The sequence below is a fragment of the Hemicordylus capensis genome, chromosome 8 (assembly GCF_027244095.1).
Source record: "Hemicordylus capensis ecotype Gifberg chromosome 8, rHemCap1.1.pri, whole genome shotgun sequence".
Classification (NCBI taxonomy): Eukaryota; Metazoa; Chordata; class Lepidosauria; order Squamata; family Cordylidae; genus Hemicordylus; species Hemicordylus capensis.
Window position 1 is genome coordinate 20898134 of NC_069664.1, and position 24409 is coordinate 20922542.

General features: G+C 46.5%; 1 protein-coding gene across 4 annotated transcripts in view; it reads right to left on the bottom strand.

The window, feature by feature from the left end:
• The window catches only part of KIRREL3 (kirre like nephrin family adhesion molecule 3), a 780338-nt gene that overhangs the window by 197586 nt on the left and 558343 nt on the right, over window positions 1-24409 (bottom strand). For all 4 annotated transcript variants that reach the window (XM_053269220.1, XM_053269217.1, XM_053269218.1 and 1 more), the window contains one exon: window positions 4825-4982. In XM_053269220.1, coding sequence (XP_053125195.1) covers window positions 4825-4982 — 158 coding nt within the window. The remainder of the gene's footprint in view (window positions 1-4824; window positions 4983-24409) is intronic.

Genomic DNA, 24409 nt, shown 5'->3' on the forward strand with positions numbered 1-24409 from the left:
TTCCCTCTCTGGAAGCATCTCCAGATAGGGCTGAGAGAGTCTCCTGCCTGTAACCTTGGAGAAGCTTCTGCCAATCTGTGTAGACAATACTGAGCTGGATGGACCAATGGCTTGACTCGGTATATGCCACCTTCCTATGTTCTGGTGGGGTCCTCACAGCTCATGGGGCCACACCTGTCCAGCAACCCAAAGCCTTTGGTTAGATATATATTTAAAATAAAACCTCTCCCCCCGCCCTCTCTCTAGACACCCAATGTTCCTAGCACGGGTCTTCAACAATGAGATTGTCATGGATCTTCAATTTCCCTATGTTCCTAGCATGGATCTTCAACCTAGACATCCACGTAGCCAGAATCACACAGGGAACAGAGCCACAGACCAGTGGTGGGCATTTACAGCCCCAGGTTCACTCCCTGGCATGTGCAGGTAGGGCTGAGAAAAAATCCTGCCTGAAGCCCTGGCGAGCCACTGCCCGTCAGAAAAGACCATTCTGAGCTAGATGGACCAGTGGCCTGACCTGCTATAAGGTAGTCTCATATGTTGCTACGTGCTCTCAATTGGCTTGGGCACAGGTTGCTTCTGCACATGTACACGGCCACACATGCATGCTGGCTGCTCTCCCCCCCCCCCACCCCGCATTCTTTTCATGACACTGCTGCATGCTATTCTTCTTCCAATGACCAGAATGGCATAGATGGGGACAGGCCTACAAGGGGTGAGGGACAAGTGCCAGTGTTGTACCAGGCCCTGGAAACCCTGTTGGCGGCCTGGCATATTAACAGGCTAGACTAGATTCTAATTAATTCCACCTGCGTCAGCGTAGGGAGAGGTCAGCCCTTTCTGGTTTTAATTAGCATGGGCTGCGGCATGAGAGACAAGGAGACAAGGTCAAGCTGCCGACTTAATTGTTTTGCTGTGTCCACACGGCATTTGGGTAATAGGGAAGGTGTGCTTTTGTTGATCGAGGTTGCATCAGCAGGAGGAGGAGGAGGAGGGAGGAGGAGGAAGAGAGAGTTCCAAGAGAAGCATATGTGAAAGCTGGAAAGAGATTTCAAGTCTCCGAGGTGCATGGCACATGGTGCCATCATGCTGGGTTTTTAAAATCCTTGCCTCTCTCACCCCATCTTCCTCCCCCTGCATCTCTGGCACTCAGCAGCCAGGTGGCTGGTTTCCTGAGAGATTGCTGATGGCAGGAGAAATGAAATGTCTTAGGATTTGGGTGCAATAAAGCAAGAATCCTCCTGTAATACTGCAGGCAAATCAGATGGCGGTGAGGGAAAGGTCACACTGCTTATGCAAATCAGATGCTGGATTCTCCGATAGCAACCAGAAGGCCTGGAGGATGAGGCTGGCTAATGTAGATGAAGCTGCAGGCAGGCAGGGAGCAGAGACAGCCTGGACTGGAGGATACAATTCCTTGCCAAGGACTAAAATCCAAAAGGTGGTTTGTGTGCATCCTACTTTGCAAGGGAAGTATGTGGCTTTCTATTTCTGCTTTGCACGCCTGCCCTCGATCCCTGGCCAGTGTCAATATAAGTTGGTCAACTTGCAAATAGGCCATCTCCTTCATTATATCAGAAAGCCCACTCAATAGTCACTGATATTTATAGAATCAGACCTTTATTATGGTCATTGATAGGTATGTGCACAGAACCAGCTGACCCAGTTCGGCTCGAGTCCAGACCGGACTCGAACCTGACCAGACCAGTTTGGTCTGGCACCCCTTAGAATCCGCCCCCCCCCCCAGTTGGTCTGGTCCGGGGGTGGCGGGGTTCACGAATTTTTTTAAATTTTAATTTTTTTTAACCTTTTCCCCCCTCTAGGCCTCTTCAGGGTCAAACCTGTTTGCACATCCCTAGTCATTGACCAATGCATCACAATTACACCTATCACCATCCATCCAGTGATCTATATTTAAAGGTATTTATCTTTATAGCCCAGTTAATAGCCCAGCTCATCCAACCATACCTGAAGTTGTAAATACTCAAAGGGAGCAATTACCCCCACCCCAAACCACCATGCATCTATCAGAAGGTGAGAACACAGCCTACGCAGATAAATATATGCACCTAGTGTCTATCTATGACGCTTGGAACTCATCTTTTTGCACAGGTTCTGACTGTGGAAAGATATACACGTGTACATGTATAGGCTTTGCTCTGAAGTTAAGCCATTTTGAGAACTGCACCAAAGGGATACTTTTTTTAGGACATATATAATGCTCATTTTCTGTGAATCATCAGGAGCAAAGCTGAATAATGCCACTGATGCCTTCTGTCACCATCCTGATGTCACTGTAAATGGTTCCTGAATATGAATTCCTTGCTAACCTAAGTGCAGTAAAGTAAAGTAAAGTGTGCCATAAAGTCGGTGTTGACTCCTGGCGACCACAGAGCCCTGTGGTTGTCCTTAGTAGATTATATTTATTATTTATTTATTTGATTTATATACCGCCCTTCCAAAATGGCTCAGGGCGGTCGGGCAGTAAGGGAGGCCTGCAGGGGAGGGGGAACCCCCCACTGACACCCCCCCGCTGCCTCTAGCAACTCACCCAGGGGGGTAAGTTAAAAACTATCATGAACCCCCCGGTTCGGTCCGACCCCGAACTGTCGAACCGAACAGGTTCAATGTCAAACAGGTTCAACGTCGAACCTGTTCACACATCCCTAACTGGCAGCAGCTTCTCCAATATTTCAAGCAGGAGTCTTTCCCAGCCCTACCTGGAGACGCCAGGGATTGAACCCGGAACCTCCTGCACGCAAAGCAGTTGCTCTACCACTAAGCAATTTGTTCCAGGGGGTGCTTGGGGGTTTAGTTTTGGTTCCTTGATCTTTTTACTAACTAGTTTAATTCGCCTTTACTGTCCTGATAGTATGCCCATGTTCTTGATGACTATTTAATTATTATGTCATAAGTATTATTGTTGGAAGACAACTAGATGGCCACTGCAAGGAGAAAATAAAGACATAAGTACTTCAAAACAAATAAAATGCAAGCAACTTTTCATGCCTTCCCTACTAGCACTGCTTGACTGCTTACATCTTAACACTCACCTTTTCCCCTTCTTCATTTTCACTCTAATTAAACCTAGTAATAATTGTCACTGAGTTAGCATTCTTTCTTGGTCAAAATACGGATATATGGCAAAGGGATATAAATCCAGATCCACACTCCAAAAGTAATAAAAACTCCAAGACAGCCAAAGATAAAGTTGTGCTGAAAGGCATGAAGGTGATACTGACATCTTAGCAATTGCTGCTTATAATACAGAGAGGTTAGAGTTATATCTTTGCACGGCCTTTGCTCCCAGAGCTCTTATGCATCTCACCTGCCTGAGAGGCACCTTGGTGGCATTTTCAGCAGAAGAATTTTCTTTGCAGTGGAAAGAAACCTTAAAAACTAATATAAATGCTGCACTCAGGCACTGAGCAGCTCTTTGAGAAATTATAGTCTGGTGTCACACTCACAACTTGGGGTCAGCCGGGGACAGGCGATGGCCACACAGCCTGGCTAAGGCGTCCATACCTGCATGGGGACCATTTGTCCGGAATAATGTTTGTTTGCCTCTTCCAGGTGCTTGCTTAAAAAATTCTTCAGTGTCTCTTTCCAGTTGCCAAGCTGCCTGCTGCCTGCAATCATCTCTGCCAACATGGAAACAATTCCATGGCACTCTGGCAGGTCTGTTACATGGTTCACTAATAATGCAAGAGAAAGTGGTCTCCCCTGTCAAGGGCATGAGCGCAGGAGTGGCGGTGGAGGTGAGATCCCTGGAGGGTGGCCGGGCTCACCGCAACCCACGCTCAACCCATGCGCACCTTGGTGGCCATTCCCAACTCCCAGATAGGAAACATGCACGGGGGCAGCTGCGCCTGGCTGTGGCAGAGGAAGAACATGAGAATGGGATCGGGACAAAGTCTCAAGTCTCACTAAATTAGCAGAGATGGCGGCCAACTATAGAAGGGAGCTCCGGCCAGTGATGAGGCTTAGACTTCCATGGAGGGTGAGGATTGAGGATCACCCAGGGAGTTGGAGGTCTGGAACCAAAGAGGGAACAGGGGCAGGGGGACAGAAGTGACACAACCCCCCCACTCTCCAATCCACAGCTTCTGAGGCCATGGGGAGCCCCCCACAGCAGAACAGCAGATGGGACCCAATGTGGGAATTTCCCACTAGGAAAATTGTGCCCTCCTCTTGACACTGACCAGAATCCAGAGCAATGAACTGTATGTGGGAGGGCACTGCACTAGCACAAAGCTGATGCACTTGTGAGTTGCACCACATCTGGAGCTTGCACCCCAGGTTAGTGTTGTGTAGTCATAAGCCTGCTTCTGGTTAAGAAAAGTCCTGCAGGATCAGTCCAAGACCCATCCAGTCCAGCATCCTGCCTCACGCAGCAGCCAACCAGGTGAACTCAGGAAGCCCACAAGTGGGGAAAAGAGGCAACCACCCCCTCCTTTGGTGTTCCCTAGCACCTGGTGTAGGCATGCCCCCTCTGATCCTGATAGAAGTATATAGCTACGGAGACTAGTAGCCACTGATAGCCCTATCCTCCATAAATTTGTCTAACCCCCTCTTAAAACCATCCAGACGGGAGGCTATCACCACATCTAGTGGCAGTGAGTTCCACAGTTTAACTACACACTGTGTAAAGAAATCCTTCCTTTTGTATATCCTGAATCTCCCAGAATTTAGTTTCAGCATTTGACCCCAGGTTCTACTACTATGAAATGGAGAGAAAAAACTTCTCTTTATCCATGCTGTGCACAATTTTGGTTGCGCATGTAGAGCACCCCTTTTTAAAAAATGGGAACTTTTGCTCCTTACCTTAGAGTAGGTTGCTCCATTTATTACTTCTCCTCTCCGCATCCAAATGATAGAGGCTGCTGGTTTGGCATTGTCAGCATGGCAGGTCAGATTCAGGGGATCTCCAGCTCGCAAGCTGATGATGGGCCCTCCAATAATAACTGGGTCATCCGGAGGCACTGTGAGGAAAGCAGACACAGAGCATAATGCCGTTGCTGGGATTTAAAACAAAGCCACTATGTTATTAAGAACACAGGAAAGCTGCCTTATACCAAGTCAAACCATTGGTCTATCTAGCTCTGTATTGTCTACATCAGTGTTTCTCAACCTTTTTGGAGTCAAGGACCGCTAAATTCTTCGTGCAGAGTTTCAAGGACCGCTACATTCTTCATGCGCAGTTTCCCGGACCGGCAGTTAGTAAAGGGGTTTCAAATCTATCTATCTATCTATCTATCTATCTATCTATCTATCTATCTATCTATCTATCAGACTTCTATACTGCCCAAAACTTGCATCTCTGGGCAGTTTACAATTAAAATAATATAAGCATTAAAATAATTAAATTTGGAATCTTTTGCAAACATGGAATATTAGGGGTTCTCAACCTTGGGTCCCTCAGTTAAACTCCCATAACCCCCAACCACAATGGCATTTGGCCATTATGGCTGGGGATTATGGGAGTAGAAGTCCACCAATGTCTGGATACCCAAGGTTGAGAACCCCTGAATCTAAAAGCCTGGGTGAACAAATTTGTCTCCAGTATGTCTTCAGTATGTGTGGGGTGGGGGTGGAGGTGCTTGTGATTACTCAATGGAGAGGGGATGTTGGGCCATTAGAAAAATTCAAAAGCTACATGGGGGCAATGAAAACAACGCACAAGCAAGCTTTTGAATCCCCCAAAATGCTTCATCAGGCTGGATGTCAAGCAAAGCAAAAAGGAGGTGAGGAGAGGAGAGCAGGGCAAGCTCAGTAGAGCCGGAAATCTACAGTTTAACCCTCTCATGATGGAGGTGGAGTTTTAGCAGGAGTTGTGTAGTCGCAGGGCAGGATCCAGACAACGTTAGTCACGACCACCCACTGAAATTAATTTAGTCATCTCTCATTTGTGTCAATGCTGCTTGGTCATGATCACCTGACTTGATCTGGATCCTGCTCTTAGATGTGCACTTTGTGAGGTGGACCTAATGAAACCCGTGCAGCTCCTCCAAAACTCGTTAAATTCGTTACATGGCAGGTGCTGGGAATGGGGTTTTTTTAATGGTGAAAGAAAATGTGAAGAAGAGCGGTGGAGACCTGGCATTAAAAGAAAGGGGGTGATTCTGAGATGGCGGAGGGTGTGGGGTGTTGTAGTGGTAGATGCCTCATTTTCCTCGCTGGGGAGACGAGGCACTGTTCAGGGTGGGTGAGGCAATGGTGCACCGGACTGCACTCGGAAGGTCGCCTGGGTCCAAGAGCTGCCGCCACTGTGCTTGCGCACCAGAGTGTAGCAAGTGTTCCCCATCCTCTCTCACAATGTGCACTTCTGTGCCCCCCTCCCAACTCCCCTGCGGGAGCCAATCACACCAGCCTGCCTTTGGGGCCACGCAGCTCACGTGGTCCCACATGCTGCCCGCGCATACCTGCGAGGTGAGCCAAGGCGGCCCTCCTCCCTCCCTCCTCTGCTTAGCCCTCACCGCGGCATGATCCCGGCCAGAGATTGTCCCCCGCACCCGGCGAGGTCATAAAGGGGACCGCCGTCCTCCACCGGCGGTGCAGACCAGGGGGTTACAGGGGGCAGAGGGACCACAACACCCCACCGATGCAAGAGGGAAACAGCGTTCCCTCTCAAGGCGCCTCGACCACAATAGGCAGCTGGGTTTCAATCAATCAACCTTTGGCTGCAAACAATGAGCATGCAAGAACCAGCAGCCCTTCAAGTGGCAGCCCTTCAGGTGGCATACCTTCCACACCGCATACAGTTTGAAGCTGTCAAGATAGGGAATAAAATAGCTGTAGGAAGATCACAGCAGCACGTGGAGGCAAGGGACAAGAAGGTGATACTCTTCCTCTTCCGTACCATGTGCAAAATTAAGGAAGTGAGTGCCTTGATTGCAGTTGTTGGGGGGGGGTTGACTCCCAGTCAGGGACCGGCGCTCAACCCTTCGGGGACCGGCAGCGGTCCCCGGACCGGTAGTTGAGAAACTCTGGTCTACATTGACTGGCAACAGCTCTCCAAGGTTTCAGGCAGGAGCCTCTCCTAACTAGAGATATGAAGAGCTGGGGGGGGGGGGAGAAAAAGTGAAGAAGAAAAGCCCCAGAACCTGTTGTTTGTTTGTTTCCTTTTTTTCTGTCCCCCACAGCCTTCATATCTCTGCTTCTAACTCTACCTGGAGATGCCTGGGAGTTGAACTGGGTACCTCCTACATGCATGAAGACACGATAGACCCTTCCGCTAAGGGGAATATCTGACAGCACTCACATGTAGTCACCCATCCACATACTAACCAGAGTGGACCCTGCTTAGCAAAGGGGGCAATCTTTCGATTTGCCAACTTCCAGATAGAGCAGTCATTTCATCAACCGTGCAATAGCCAAGAGCTGTACAACCATAGTACTCTTGATTAGCAGGGTCCGGCTTTGGGGAGGAGGAATTCTCCAAAGCGCCCTTTCTGCTCTCTCGCAGTGAATTATAAGAGCGGGCGTTGCCTCAGAGTCGGGGAAGGAAGGAAGTTTATTCACTCCCCTCCTTCACCTATCAGTGGGAGTCAAAAGCCTGAGCCCTTCTCCGGGGAGACTGTCAGGCCCACAAACCCCGCCCCGTCTCGGGCAGCCTCTGCCTTAAATCCATCCCTGCATCTCGGACACTCCTCCCCGCTTTCGGCCAGCTCCGTCTTCCCTGGCCAGGCACGTGACCTGGACACCCAATCCCTGGCCTCCACAGGTGGCTCATTCCTGCACTTATCATCCCTCCAGCTGTTTGCAGCTGTGGAGCTGCTATCCTGGCTAGTCCTCTCCACCAATCTGCTGCCTCTTGGGCAAGGCCTGCCCTTCCCCCGGCAGCTGTGGCATGTCTCTCTGAATCCTCCCTGGCTTCTTAGTTGCCGGGGCTGGCCTGGCATCTGCAGCCCCCGGCTTTTCTCGGCACTCTACCGGCTGGCCGGGCACAGCTCCATGTCTCAGGGAGCAGGGGAGGAAACCCTGACAAGCAGTTTCCAGTGATGCACATTGCACATGGGTTTTTTTGGTGGTGGTGTTTTTTTTACACCAAATAGAGACATGCATACGAGATGACTTGGTGCAAATTAGATCTTGAATATCTATGTATTTATTCATTTAACATATTTGTATACCGCCCCCAAAAACTCAAGTCTCTGGGCGGTTTACAACAAAGAATACCAATAACAAATAAAAAAGTTAAAACTTCACAATCATTCACAATTTAAAACAATGTTAAAATTATTCAAACAACAAACTATTAAAACAATGTTTAATTAAAAGGCTGGGTGAACAAATGTGTGTTGACTGCCTTTTTTAAAGTTGTAAGAGATGGGGAGGCTCTTATTTCAGCAGGGAGAGCATTCCAAAACCTCGGGGCAGCAACAGAGAAGGCCTGTCCCTGAGTAGGCACCAGATGAGAGCCAGTGGCAACTGCAGATGAAGCTCTCCTTATCTCAATGGCTGGTGGGGCTCATAGCGAAGAAGACATTCTCTTAAATGTTCAAACAATCAAGGTGTTTGGTTAAAGATTAATTAAGGGGTAAAATTTATTTTCCCCAACCCCTTCAATGTTTATTATTATTTACATTTTATATCCCACTCTTCCTCCAAAGAGCCCAGAGTGGTGTACTACATACTTAAGTTTCTCCTCACAACTACCCTGTGAAGTAGGTTAGGCTGAGAGAGAAGTGACTGGCCCAGAGTCACCCAGCAAGTCTCATGGCTGAATGGGGATTTGAACTCGGGTCTCCCCAGTCCTAGTCCAGCACTCTAACCACTACAACATGTTATTCTAGTACAGATTCCTGAACCTGAGGTCAGAACTAGGGAAGGGTATTTGTTCCACAAATGACCAGGCTCAAACTATCATACTTCAGATACATTATGCGAAGATCCAGCTCCCTTGGAAAGTTGAAGGAAAGAGAAGAAGAGGGCGACCAGCAGCAAGGTGGATGGACTCCATTACAACAGCAATGAATGCACCACTGAGAGACCTTAAAGGCCAAGTTGAAGACAGAGTATCCTGGAGAGAACCTATCTATGTGGTCGCTAAGAGTCAACACTGACTTGATGGCACTCAATCAATCAATCAATCAATCAATCAATCAATCAATCAATCAAGCCCTGTGAATAGTACTGTGTAGGCTGCAACTCACAGAATCTTTAAATTCCCCAGTGCACTGAGAGATGAGGCTACCACGATTTCCCTCACCTAACTGTGCAGCACATCTGGGATTTTGCTTATTACCTGAGGTGGGGAAGAGGTTACAAGAGTGGGGTTAGTCTGGGCAGGAAAACCCATGGCTGCTGCTTCACTGTATTGCAAAATTTGCAAGGTATACATATACACTATCTGGATTAACAAGCTGACATCTTAGGACCCTGCATGTTCCTTTTTAGATGGCACACCAGATACTTAAGAAATAGGAGGCAGAACTCATTTGTGCTTCTTCTCCCCTTGCTTTCTTCTAACATGAAAAGCTGCCTTCCACCCCCAAGGCAAAATAACTAAAGAATGAAACACTCGTTAGCAACAGATAATTTGATGGAGCTTCTGCCTTTCCTCTTTTGCTTGCCACATCCTCTAAGAAACAACATGACAACAAGCTCCTCAAGCACAACGGAAGCAGTTCTGAGTCAGCCCTGCAAGGAATGAGAGGATAACTCAGACATACATGTCTATACTGGGATCTGCCATGGCTAATACAATGCGGAGGCTTAATTCTGCCCTGAAGTCCCCTTGGGATATTGATATTTTTGGTTTCCTGCTGGAGGGTTCTGCAACATACTGGATGATGGAGGAATGCTGACTCTTAAGGAGCAGATGAATTTATTCTGCAACACTAGGTACCATTTTCTGCATCTAGACACACACACACACACACACACACACACACACACACACACACACACACCCCGCCGCCAGCCCTGCACCATAACAGAATGTATTAAGAAGTGGAAGGTGAAGGATGAGGCCGTTGTTCAGTAGTAGATCATCCGCTTGGTATGGAGCAGGTCCCAGATTCAATCCCTGGCATATCCAAGTAGGGCTGGGAGAGACTCCTGCCGTGCACCTTGGAGATGTCATTGCCAGCCAGGGTAGACCAAACTGAGCCTGATGGACTAAGGGTCTGTCTTGGTATACAGCAGCTTCCTATGATACCCAAGGGACAGACCTGCAATCAAGGCTGTTGGCGGAAAACCAATTATATTTCATGGCCAAAGGTTTTCAAAGACCTCCCCCCACCCCAGAACAGAGAATCAAGATTATCATCATCCCCAGCTTCCCGCAAGACTTTATGCAGAGTGCCATGCGATTCCTATTGCTCTTTCTATATTAGACATCAGTAGTGTCTACGGGAAGCCAAGGGCTAATTTTAAGCTTAGGTGGGGCTTTGTGTCTTTCACTTTCTTTGTCTGAGATGGCTGTACACATTAGATATGAAAGCAATAATATATTTCCTTCACTTTATTTATTTACTACGCAGCTGACGGGGGCCCTCCTGCCAAGATACACACATCTCGCTTTATGAAGGCCTCCGGGCAGCAGCTGTCACTCAGTCCACAACAAAAAGCAAGAGATTTGGTCTGAAATAAGGGATGGCAGTAACCAGATAATTTCTGACTATTTGACATATGAATCAGGCTGGGTCTGTACATGCAGCAGATAATCTGGTGGAAGAGTTCTGATGGGAGTTGGAATAGAATTTACATTCATTTTAATGTCCACATACCAAGAGAACATACAGATAATTTAGTTGCAAAAATACTCTAAGGATGGGGTGGGTGCTTCATGGCATCATAGGTACCAGCCAATCAGCACCAAGTATAGCCAGCTTCTAACACAATTATGCAGAGCTGGTATTTTGAGAACTTGACCCTTGAGTGGAAAAGGATGTAGGATGAAATGCAGTGCAGATGCGTCTAGTTCAGTCCTACAGCTGTGAAAAATGTTACATCTTACCCTTCATCCCTAGACTGATTGACAACCTGGTCTATATCTCTGAATATTTTTAAATTTTTAATTGCTGTTGAATGTTCTAAATTATTTCATTGTTGTTTTGATAGTTGGTTTTATTTTGTTTCTATTGTGTTTATTTGTGTGAACCACCTAGAGCCTTTGAAGTCAGGCGGTAGATAAATTAATTAAATAAATAATGAAATAAAATAAAATATATTGTATTTTATGTTTAGCACTGATGCATTAGGATGCACTCCTATGTGCATTTCCCTGGGAGTATGTCCCCAACACAATGGAGCCACTCTAACAATGTCCCATGTGCATGACATCATGTGCATGGGATGTGGCTTGGGCTCTGGAAGAGTCCTGAGCAAAATCCCCATGTCCAGGCTCCTGAGAGCCCCGAGCGAGCTCTCCCCTGTCCTTTTCAGGCAGTGTTTGCCGCCTGATAGCCTTTATTTCCCTTTCTCTCCCTTCAGTGAGTGACATCATGCACAAAGGGGTGTGGCCTCGAGCTCCTGAGAGCCTGAGCGAGCTCCCTGCCATCATTTCAGGCTGTGCTTCTTGCCTGACAGCATCTATTTCCCTTTCTCTCCCTTGCTGGAGGGAGAGAAAGGGAAATAAAGGCTTTCAGGCAGCAAACGCTGCCTGAAAAAGACAGAGAAGAGCTTGCTTGGGGCTCTCAGGAGCCCGGGCATGGGCAGGGTGGGGGAGTTCACTCGGGGCTCTTCCGGAGCTCGAGCCATGTGCCCCTGTGGGCTTCAGTGGCCCTTTTCATTGGTGGCCTGGTTTCTTTGAACCCGTTAGCACAATGGTGGTTCTGCCCCTGCAAGAGCAGCTGATGAAAGGTACCTCTGACTTCCTTGGCAAGCAGGGGGCAAAGAACACATCTCTCTCAGGCAGTCAAGTGAAAACATTGCTTGAAAAAGATATCAAGATGCGCTGGAATAAATATTTGTTCATCAGCTGCTCTTGTATTGTTGTTGGAACCATCTCCGCTGACACTGAGCTTCTATTTTTGTTTATCTTTATTCTCACAACAACCCATTGAGGTAGGTTAGGCTGAGAAATATATGGCCAGCCCAGAGTCACCCAATGAATTTCATGTCTGAATGGGGATTTGAACTTGGGTCTCCCCAGTCCTAGTCCAACACTCTAATCACTGGACCACATTAGGCCAGAGAGTAGATTATGTGGTATTTCCTGACCCTTATAATAAGAGCTTTCAGATCCTGATCTAAGCATGAGAGGAGCCTGCTTCTGAGTCCATTTGGAGAACTGTTGCCTCCTCACATTGGCTGGTTAACAAAATAATTCTTAGCAGGAAGCCCTAAAGTAGAAAGGAAGACAGTCCACACCTTATTAGCAAAATTGTAGGAGCCACTGTTGTTTTCATCATCTGCTAAGTCCCACTCAACCGAAGAGAGGTACCCACATATCAAAGGAGACTATTCAGCTCTTTCCCTCTTATTAAGAAAGGCTTTGCTGCAGGTTTTGACTCAGATGACATCAGATATCTTTCATCCTTCCTCTGAAAAAAACACCTTCCATCATTCAAATTGCTATCTTGACAGCTTGCTAGGAGTGTATGTGTGTGTATGTATCATTACAGGCAAAAAGTGCATTTTAGGAGCAGGTGAGGCCTGGAGAGTTTATAGCATCCCTGTGTCTCTAAATTATTTCACTGCAATATATCTATTTTGTTTTTAGATTTATAATTCACTCTATCCACACAGGCTCAGAGAAGGCAGCAACATATTTTTTAAAGCCTCACAGCATAGATTAGTGATGCGTGAACGTCGCTCATCTCACCTTGAAAAACATCTTTCCCCCAAGCATTCCTTGAGAATATCCAGAAAAAAACCCTCAAGGGATTTCCTGAGGATCCTCAAGGAAAGCTTTTAAAAAAACAAACTGCAATGGTGAGACAGGACAAAACAAGATCTTAAAAGAACTGCACTGGCTGCCGAAATGTTTCCGAGCAAAATACGAAGTGGTTAATATCTATATATTTATTTCTCCTAGGCGTACCAGTCGCTAATCTCATGTGTGGCAGCTCTCGCGAGAGTTCGTGAGCAGCCACCGATTAGCGACAGGGATGGGGAGAAAATATGGATGCCGGCCTGCGAAGCAGGTGGAGGGCCACCCGGCCAGTGGGAGCAGGTGGCAGCAGGCCGACCCAGTCGCCGGGAATTGGCTAGCCAGTGGGCAGGCTGGAGAAGGTGGCAGGCCAGTTTTCCCACCAGCCAGAAACCGTGAGTGGCTGAGTGGAAGAAGCAGGCTGCTACCGCCAGCGGGCGGGCGGCCACTGGGAGCAGCAGGCGGTGGCCGGCCAGCCAGCTGCCAGGAATTGGCGGGCAGGAGGAGGTGGCAGGCAGGCTTTCCAGCCGGCCTGCCAACCAGCCAGAAAACACAGGCTGGCGGGGAGGGGGGAGAAGTGGGGGCGGGGGAGAAGTGGGCAGGCCAGGCCAGCAGAGGGACAGATGCTCTGCGCCCAGCTCAGCTAGTTGCCTATAAAGCCCTTAGCAGCTTGGGCCCGGGGTACTTAAGGAAGTGCCTTCTCTGTCATGAACCCCATCACCTACTCAAATCATGTGAGGAGGTTCGGTTACAGTTGCCCTCAAATCATTTGGGGGCAACATGGGGCTAGTTCCTCTGTGGCTGCCCCAAGGCACCCCCTCCATCAATAGAAGAGCTTCTCCATCTCTAGCTGCCTTTAAAAAATATCCTTTAAGACATACATGCTTTCTCAGGCTCTTTGTTAAAAAGTATTTTTAAACTGTTTTAATTTTTTTCCATTGTGTTTTATTTGTGTTGTATTTTAAACAGTTGTGCACCACCTGCAGATCTATAGGTTAGGCAGCTTATAAATGTGACATATAAAACAAACAAATAAAATAAGACCAGAGGCCCATTCTCGTGTTATGCTCAACACTCGTATGATGAGTGTACAGTGTACACAGGTACTGCCATTCACATGTTATGCTGAGTGCAGGTTCAGAAATACACTTCCTATCTGTGCCATGCATTTGAAGGGCCTGTATCCAGGTTCTCTTTTAAAATGAGCACAGACAGTCATCACACAAACACATGGACGAGTGTGGAGACATCTGTACACTCATATAGCATAATGTCTGAATCAGGCTCAGGTAATTCCGAATTCCGAAATCAAGGGAGAAATTAGTATGGAGATCATTTCAGAAGCATCACTAGTAATGCATGAAATTAAGGGCTTATTTCCTGCCAGAAGCCTAGTTTCTGGGGAGAAGGGTTGGGTTGTGATGGCATGGGGCAAGGGGCTCATTCCAGCAGTCATCTTTAAAGGACACACATTAATCCAATTGACAGGTTTTCTTCTAGGGTTTAACTACAGCCCACTTAGATACTGCAAGCAATTTTAATGACAGCAATAATCTTCTTCCCTGAAAGGAACAATAATTGCCGTATGAATAATAATCAATATTTAGCTTCCTCTTAAGAGGATTTCTAAAGGCTTTGCACACTTTATTGCATTAAGTGTCGCAAAAGTATTAGGCCCATTTTACGAGTTGGAGGAGAGAGGGGGAGGCGAGGAGGACTGAACCCGCGCAAGCAGGCAAATTGAACAAAACCACAAAGCAATTCTGTGGCAGAGCAAGGCTCAGAAATGTCGCAGAAGCTCTCTTCCCCTTCCCCTTCCAGATGACAGATACAGCCATGGAGGCAACAGAAGACGCTTGTTGAGTCTTTTCTAAGTGCTTGAAAGCAAAAAGCAGCTTAGATTAGGCACATATAGGGAGGATAGATTTACCAGTAGCTATTAGCCACGGTAGCTCAATGGAACCTCCATGTTCAGTGGCAGTGCACCCCTGAATAACAGCTGCTAGGGACAAACAGCAAGGGACGGTTTTTGTATTCATGCCCTGCTAGTAAGCTTCCCAAAATAATCTTTCTGGCTACTGTTGGGAAGGTGACGTTGAGCTAGATGGGCCTTTGGACAGACTGAGCAAGATCCTTATGTTCTTATGAAAGGTATATATTGTCCTCACAGTTCCTGGCAGAGGTCAGGTGTGACTGGTGCTTATTTGCTTGAGTCCTTCCACTGTGATCAAGCACTTTGGCTCACTTATTATATAGCCAGGCCCTGTTGAGTTCAGCGGGACTTACTTCTGACCAGTATGCTTTGCACTGGAGCCCATTTCTTAAACTGCAGAAGGGTGTGTTTGCTAGAAGGCATACACATTTGAAACTACTTGAGAAGAAACTGCAGGCAGGGAAAGGGTTCAGGAGTCCCTTCTCTCCTGTTCATAGCAGAAGCCCTCAGAGTAATCATGATCGAGGCTTAAAGCTTTGGCATATCTGCAGTCCCAGGCCATAGATGCAGAAGTGCACCTAGGTAATTTTGGAGCCTAAAGGCCTTTGGATGCCCCCCCTCCACCGCTGAAAGTTATGTATCATCACCACCACCACCACACACATACCCTGTGACACCTGCAGTATTTTTAACACGTGGGTTCTTGTGGGCACAAACAGCAACTGAACTCACAACAATGCAAGAACATAAAACAGGTCTATTTTTGCAAATATGCATGAGCAGAAACATTTACACACAAGCTAACATATTCCCATCCCACATATTTCTTTCCCCACTCTGTCTCTAAAGCACAGGTCACGCTTGGTGCCCGGTGCAGGTCACAGTCACACTTGGCTGCCTGGTGCAGCATGGGCCAGTGGTGTGGCAATCAAACTACCCAGGACAGACTAAAGAGGATTTGGGGGGCCCCAGGGGGTGTAGAGGCCCAGGATTTCAGCCCAGAAGTCCGGGGTAGGAGCGCCTCTGCACAGATGAGCTGCAGAGTTTGACTGACAGGCAGGCAGTAGAGAAGAACATGCAGTGTTAGTCCAGCATCAGCACCTAGGACAGGGCTCATGAGGGCTGGATGCAAGACTAGCTAAAGTAAAGTGTGCCTTCGAGCCGGTGTCAACTCCTGGTGACCACAGAGCCTTGTGGTTGTCTTTAGTAGAATGTAGCATGTGTGAACTTTAGCAGTGGCATGTGTGAACCAACCCAGAAGTAGACTTTTTCACAGCCTTGCATTAATTGCGGGACAACCACTTGCAGATGACAGTTCTGAGTCTGGACTCCACAAACCTTGCAAAAGGCTGGGCTGAAAATACATCCACTTTGATCGTCTTACTTACTGTTTAAAGATACTCTCTTCCCCACAGGAGGCTCCCAGGCCTGAATAAAGCCGCTTTCCCATTGGGAAACACAACATTTCCAATTTATGTCTACAAAATGGTTCACCCTGACTAATCAAACTGAAAAAATTCTAATAGCAGCCACCCAGGCTAATGACATCACTACAGCTATGAGACTTCGCAAAGCTCATGTGTCACAAGAGAAGGAAACATACCGCAGACTGTGTAGGACTCTCCTCTCTCCTGAACATCCTTAACTACCTTGTTTTTGAAGCTTTTGTTTGGCGCCTGCTGTGGTCTATTGGGTTACCCGTGAGTTAGAAGGAGCTGATAAGCTGATAGAGGCTCACGCAGAGAATGGGGCCTGATTACATCTTTCCAAATAAATGGTTATCATCCCCCAGTTATTCATGTAGCTATGAATTATTGATTGGCTCCCAGCTCATTAAAGAGGAAATCTGGGGAGGTGGGAGGGAATAATCTGATGAATAGAAATCAGCAGTGGCTCTTCTTAACATCTGTAACTTGGCAAAATGATGGTAACTCATTACCTCCCCATTCAAAGTCCATCAGAGAGAGAGAGAGAGAGAGAGAGAGAGAGAGAGAGAGAGAGAGAGAGAGAGAGAGAGAGAGAGAATATGAACAGAGCTGTTCTGTCCATTATCTGTCCAATACAGACACAGGTTTGATTTTTCTTTTAAATTTCAAATGTAGCTGCAATAGACTTTGGGCTTCTAATTCTTAACCACATGAGAAGAAGCAACATTAACTCTTCTGCAATTCACCCACAGATCGAAAAATAGGGAGCAGTAGTTAAAAACGGCATCAAAGTAAGGATTTTGTCAATCTTTACATTGCTGGACTATTTATACATCAGAAAACAGTATACTGGAATATTTGCTAGCTAGGGGCACAAACAGTAACTGAATTTACCAGAATGTAAGAATATAAAACAGGTATATTTATGGCACAGCAGGGAAGCAACCTGCCTAGAGAGCAGGAGGCTGTTGGTTTGAATCCCCGCTGGTATGTTTCCCAGACTATGGGAAACACCTACATTAGGCAGCAGAGATATAGGAAGATGCTGAAAGGCACCATCTCATACTGCACATGGAATTACAATGGTAAATCCCTCCTGTATTCTACCAAGAAAACCACATGGCTCTGTGGTCTCCAGGAATCGACACTGACACAACAGCACAACCTTTCCTTCCTTCCTCCTTCCTTCCTGCTGGGGCCAACAGATTGGCTGAGTTGCCAGTAAGTAATCTGCTGTAAAACATGCCCATACCTGAAAAGAGGCCAAATTTCCTGAAGTTGTTGAGTGTGCTGGTCAACCATTGGTGATGAAGTTATGGTTCCAAGAAGCAGAAAGTGTACAGTGTAGGCCTACTCATATGTAGAGCTGTCACTGTATTACTTAAGGCAGGGGTTCTCAAACTTGGGTCCCCAGATGCTGTTGGACTCCAACTCCCAGCACCCCCAGCCCCAATGACCCCTCTAAGGGTCCTCCCAAATGCATCAAAGTAAGTTCATATTTCTACGCATATAGAATTCTAAATATTGTCCAGCAAAGTCCAAATTCAATTATGCTGACCTCATCCGCTCCTTTTTAACTCCTGCTCCTTCTCTTTCCTCCACCTTCTATCCTATTTCCAATCTCCCTTATTGCCCAAATGTAAGTTGTAAGCTAGTACTCTGTGCAAAGCACCATATGCTTCACCAGTGTATATGAATAAGAACAATACTACAATAGTATCTGAAAGCAGGTTTTCAGAATAAGAAATAAGAATAAGAACAAAACTGCAATTGTGTCTGAAAGCAAGCTGACCAAACCTCTGATCTTTGGACACTTTGTCCTGATGGTCTACGAGGCTACCACAAGCATGTAAGGAAATGGAACCAGCAACATCCTCAGATCACTTGAGAAGTCCCAAGTGGTAAGAAAGGAAAAGCTCAAGGTTGTTTCAGTGTCCTAGGCAATTAAAGTTTTATACACATACACAAACACCTTGTGCATCTGGTACGTCAAGCTGAGTGCCTCTAAACATGTACCTAAGGGACTCAAGAGAGTCTACTGCATTTATAAAGGTTTCTGTCCATGCCTGCCCCCTACTCTCTCTCTCTCTCTCTCTCTCTCTCTCTCTCTCTCTCTCTCTCTCTCTCTCTCACACACACACACACACACACACACACACACACACACACAAAATCTGGACACAGAGAATTCTTAACCAATCTTGCAAAGAATGACCTTGAAAATGTGAACAGGAAGAATTGATGCAAAGGTGGCTTTTCAGGGCCACATACATACATTTTGGGGAGGAGAGTTGGTTTTGTGGAAGCAAGCATGAATTTCCCCCTTTGCTAACTAGGGTCTGCCCTGGTTTGCTGTAAGATATCCCCCTTAAGGAATGCGGCTACAGCTCAGGGTTAAGAGCATCTATTTGCATGCAGAAGGACCCAGGTTTACTTTCTGGCATAGGAACATAGGAAACTGCCACATACCGAGTCAGACCATTCGTCTATCTAGCTCAGTATTGTCTACACAGACTGGCAGCATCTTTTTCAAGGTTATAGGCAGGAATCTCTCTCTGCTCTATCTTGGAGATGCTAGGGAAGGGAACTTAGAACCTAGATGCTCTTCCCAGAGTGGCGGCTCCATCCCCTGAGGGGATTATCTTACAGTGCTCACACATCAAGTCTCCCATCCATATGCAACTAGGGCAGACCCTGCTTAGCTAAGCGGACAAGTCGTGCTTGCTACCACAAGACCAGCTCTGCTCTCCAGGCATCTCCAGGTAGGGCTGTGAAAAGTGCCTTCTTGAAACCTTGGAGAGCCTCTGCCAGTCAATGTAGGACATTTTGAGCTAGATGGATGAATGGCCTGACTCAGTATACAACAACTTCCTATGTTCCTATGTACACGTCCCTTTGGGTGGATGGTTTCAAGAAGGGAATTGGTCTAAAAACGATTCCTCAGACAGAGTATCTCTCTTCTTATGCATCCACTCCCACCATATAATCTTTCTTTCTAGATCTCAGTTTAATTTAATAAGAGTAGTAACAGAATTACTTTAGTGCCTAAAATAAAACAAGGTACTGTACATTAAAAAAAAAACCCACAAACCTCTGCCCTCCAGTGTACAATGTAAATAAATGGGTACACAAAGAAAGCAATGGGAAAGGGGGGTTAAGGAAAACAATGGAGGAAGAAAGGCATTAAATTAAAGTATCTCAATTAACTGGAGAAGACATATACACAATGACTATCTAGAGGCAATGAGTTCCAAGGATCAGGTGCCAAAGATAATTTACTAAATGAGAGATGTGTAAAGGTACCCTTTATGTGCTGGAGCTCTTTTCTCAAACTGCAGATTTGTTGATTGCCTAAGGTTATTCAGAGGGGAGTGCTAAAGGCTACTGAATCAAAAGAAAAGCAGAGAGGGGGAAATCTAGGGATGCGGTGGGGAGAGGAAAGACAGCCAGCCAGCCTCTCTGAAGAAAAGATTGTAAACTCTTGATAGTTTGCTCATAAGCAGCTCTAATTGGCCATAAATCCTACTGAGTTCACTGGGAATAACTTCCTAAGTGTGTTTCCGGAGGACTGCAGCCTTGAGAACAGGGAAGCCTGGCCATGTTCCTGCTGCTTCCTGCTGCCCATGCAATTCCGGCTCCCCAACACCCTCCCGGACACAATTTGTTGCAGCTGGGAGAGAATCACATTAGAGACTGGAGCTAAACGCAATGGCTAGCTTGCTCTCCGGGGTCCGTTTCTTGGAGCAGGAGACTTCTATACCACTTGCGATCATTGCCAGCCCATTTCTGAATGAAATTCACCATGTTGGCTGTTTTATTTATTGGATGTTACTTATGTATTTAATGAATTTATATACCACCTTTCCTAAAGTGGCTCACTAAAATAAAAAAGAAAGAATATTTAAAACCGAAAACCAATTAAAATCAGATTAAAATTACCATTAAAACTAGATGTCGTTAAAAGCCAGGCTAAAAAGATGGGTCTTTACGGCTCTCCTGAAGGACTCCATGGAAGGCAAACTTCTAATATCCACGAGGAGTGTGCTTCACAACCTAGGGCTGACAAGAGACAAGGCCCTATCCCAGACTGCCAACAGATGAACCAGTGGTACCCGAAGACGGACCCCTCCTGATGATCTCCGTGAACAAGAAAGGCGCTTGTAGAGAGAGGCACTCTCTAAAGTAACCTGGACCTAAGCCATTCAGGGCTTTGAAGGTAATAACCAACACTTTGTACTTTGCCTGGAAACATATTTGGCAGCTAGTGCAACTGTTTAAGAACAGGTCTCTCTGGAATACCCCAGAGACCAATCAGGCTGATGTATTTTGAACTAACTACATAGAAAAGCAGCCCTACATAGAGCACATTGTAGTAGTCCCACCTGGAGGTTACCAGTTGGTGTGACACTGTTTTCAGGCCATTCTCTTCAAGGAACAGGCAGAGTTGTCAAATCAATGGCAGCTGGTAAAAAGCGCTCTTGGCAACAGCCGCATCATGTCCAAGAGCACCCCCAAGCTACGAACCTGTTCTTACTGGGGGAGTGACTATTGTTTAAGCCCTAAATGGCTTAGGGCAGGGGAATCAAACTGAAGTCCTCCATAATGCCATCATCCCAAGCAGGGGCATAGCTATAATTGAGCGAAAGGGTTCAAAGAATATGGACCCCCAGCTCCTGAGGGCCCTCCAGTTCCACCTCTCCCTATTTCTTTATTATTTTTCTCACTCTGGGGGTCTGCCAGAGAGAGGGATGAACACGGGCCCCCTCTCCACTAGCTATGCCCCTGGGTCACAGTGGCCTGTAGCCAGAGAAGATGGGAGTTGTAGGCCAATAACAGCTGGAGGGCCCCAGTTTGACACCCCTGGTTTAGGACCAGTTTGTCTTTAAAAAAACCTGCTTCTTTCTTTTCAATGAGCCTGCCAGACCTGTAAGGTCATTGAGAGATGCCTTCTTGCTAGGGTTACCATATGTCAATGACTGGCCTGGACAGTCCAGGAATCATACATCCTCTCCAGCATGTAAGAGAAGCGTGCCACCCTGGATATGATATGTCCAGGAAGTTGAACTGGACAACTTCCAATTAGTTTTATCCATTTTTCCAGTGCTTTTCACCAAGCATTGTAGCTACATAGTGTCAAGGTTTTAAAGCCCCATCTTCTTATGCTTTCTCTGGCATCAGTGCTGTTGTTGACTAGCTAGGGTATTTCCCATAAATGGCCCTTCCCCTCCTTTTTGGATCATCTGTAGAGGTAGCGGGGGTGGTAGGGGGCCAAATGGCATCAAAATGGGTGAAATGTGTTTCAAGCAGGGCTGCTCAACTTCAACCCTCCTGCAGATGTTGGCCTACAACTCCCATAACCCCTAGTGATTAGCTACTGTGCCTGGGGATTATGGGAACTGTCGTCCAAAAGCATTGTACTTTAGACACATTATGCGAAGACCCAACTCCCTTGAGAAGTCCATAATGCTGGGGAAAGTTGAAGGAAAGAGAAGAAGAGGGCGACCAGCAACAAGATGGATGGAATCGATTATGACAGCACTGAATGCACCACTGAGAGACCTTAAAGGCCAAGTTGAAGACAGACCATCCTGGAGAGAATCTATCTAGGTGGTTGCTAAGAGTCAACACCGACTTGACAACACTCAATCAATCAATCAATCAATCAATCAATCACAGTCCAAAAGCAGCTGTGGGGGGCCTAATTTGAGCAGGCCTGGTTTAAAGCAAACTCCCCACTCATTTTTCCTACATCCTGGGCTGTCTAGGCCAATCTTGGACATGTGGCAACCCCAGTTAGGTTGCTGAGAAGGAAATACCTGGCTAATACCTTGGCAGTTTAGAGCACCTGAGTGCTTCCTTGGGTTGCCCTGAGGAGAGCACCAGCCTTGTGTTTCAGAAAGCTGCTGCCACTACAGACATTTCACTGCTGCTTATTAATGCAGTCCAGTATGATGCTGAGAGGCAGTCAATCCAAGCAGCAGCTGATCACCACCTCTGCATGTTTACCCCAGTTTTACTAATTAGTCGTTATTATTTTATAGTCTTCGGCAGTGAAATGGCCAGCTGGACACCTCCGCTGCCTGAAACATCCTTAATTGTTATCTACATTTCTTTGAATCACAAAAGCTCCCCAGGGACAATCCTTGTTCTTGAAAGCAGAGCCGAGGAATGAGGAACGGGAGACGATGGCAGGGAGGGGGCCAGCGGGAGAGAAAATGACACCACAATGAAACCCTACCTCTAATTAATTCCGATTGCTGTCTTCTGCATCACATTATCTATCAATTTGTGCAACATGCCTTTTCTTTTTAGAAAAGTATTAACGGAACCATCCCAGATGCTCATTAATGGAAAGTCGCCACATGGCTGCTAGAGTAGAAATGTATATATATACAATCTATCAATTTTTCCTGATTTCAAGGACAGTTGAGGGAGTATAAAGATTTGTGTATAAACTGCTGCAGTCAGGGGCTGACAACCAGAGGAAGTTACTTCCCAGTAGAACTAGGGCGTTACTTTAAAACAGGGGATCTCAACCAGTGGTTCTCCAGATGTTGATGAACTATAACTCCCAGCACTCCCTCCACAATAAACTGTAGCTCGGGATGATGTGAGTGGTATTTTAGCAACATCTGGAGTACCATCGGTTCAGAACCCCTGCTCTAAAGGACTACTTAATTTCAATAGGATTACTCTGGAGCAGTGTTCCCTGTAATAGAGATTCCCAGATGTTGTGAACTACAACTCCCAGCATCCTCAGCTGCAGTGGCCTTTGGCTGGGGATTAATGGGAGTTGTAGTCCACAACGTCTGGGAATCCTAGTTTCAGGGAACACTGCTCTGGAGTAAATTAGTCTGGATTTGGGAGCATCTTTGGGCTTGTCTACCAGTCCCTATATGCCACCTAATGGTGCAGTGGGAAATGACGTAGCAAGCATGAGGTTGCTGGTTTGAATCTCCACTGGGATGTTTCCCAGACTATGTGAAACACCTATATCAGGCAGCAGCAATTTAGGAAAGATGCTGAAAGGCATCATCTCATACTGCATGGGAGGAGGCAATGGCAAACCCCTCCTGTATTCTACTAAAGAAAAACCACAGGGCTCTGTGGTCACCAGCAGTTAACACTGACTCGAGGGCACACTTTTCATCACCAGCCCCTAGAGCCTTAAAGCAGAACAAAACACTCCCCCCACTTTCTTTTGTGTGAGCAGCCATTGGTGTCCAGGACTTGGACTACAAATAGACTTAACTTAAAGATCTCATGGGGAGAGTCTCATTTTTCATTCTGAGCTGTAGAAATACTTTGAGGAAAATAATGTTCATTGCATATTGTATCCAAGCATAATGAGCAGGCAAAATTCATAAGCTGAGCCAGGTAATTACTAGAGTCACTGGCATCTCTACTTCTGGCTATTGGACCAGTATCTGAAGAATACAAAGCACTCCCACTCTCCACAAATGCAAAAGTTGCTGCAGAAAAAAGTCACTGCAGAAAGAGAAAAGTTGCTGCAGAAAAAAGGGAACATTTGTGAGCAAATGTTTTCCTGCTTCTTTGGGTACAGGTAGCAGCATATCCTCGCATGTCTCAGAGGACATAGTATTTGATCATGGAAAGAGTATACATGGTCTCTCTAGACTTTTGCATAGTTTTTATAGTTGAAGACGCTTGCTTAATGGCTTTGGATGGCTGGTGGCTACTCTAATCTCTGTTCAGACATCATATACAGACTGATGACCTGGAGGCGGAAGTGGGATCATGACCAGTGTCCTCACCTGCAACTTCTAAGCATTATACTGAAGGGCTGAATAGAGCCCACACTCATGCACCTGAATGCTCCAGAGCTAGCATCTGGGGTCAGCCAACTGGGGCAGTGGCCAAAGCCAAATTGCCATCAAAAGCCTATAGTTGATGGCTGAGGTTGTGAAAAAAAGATGGAATTCTAGATCACAGGGAGAAACTTTTCCCTGGTGCAGGTTTTGCCCCTGGGAGAGGTGGAGGCATAGTCACTGAGATGCTGATATGAGGGGAGTGCAAAGCTAGCCAACACTCTGCAATCCATGCTATACCTGGGTATACTGTACTCATTTACGATAATGACTGGATAGGGCAGGCATTGTATTCAAATCTTGCCAGAGAGAGAAGCCAGCTTTTTAAAATCCAGTACCAGAACTTCTAAGAAAGCCACTACGTAGCTCTTCACACTTATTTAGACATAATTCTCACTGA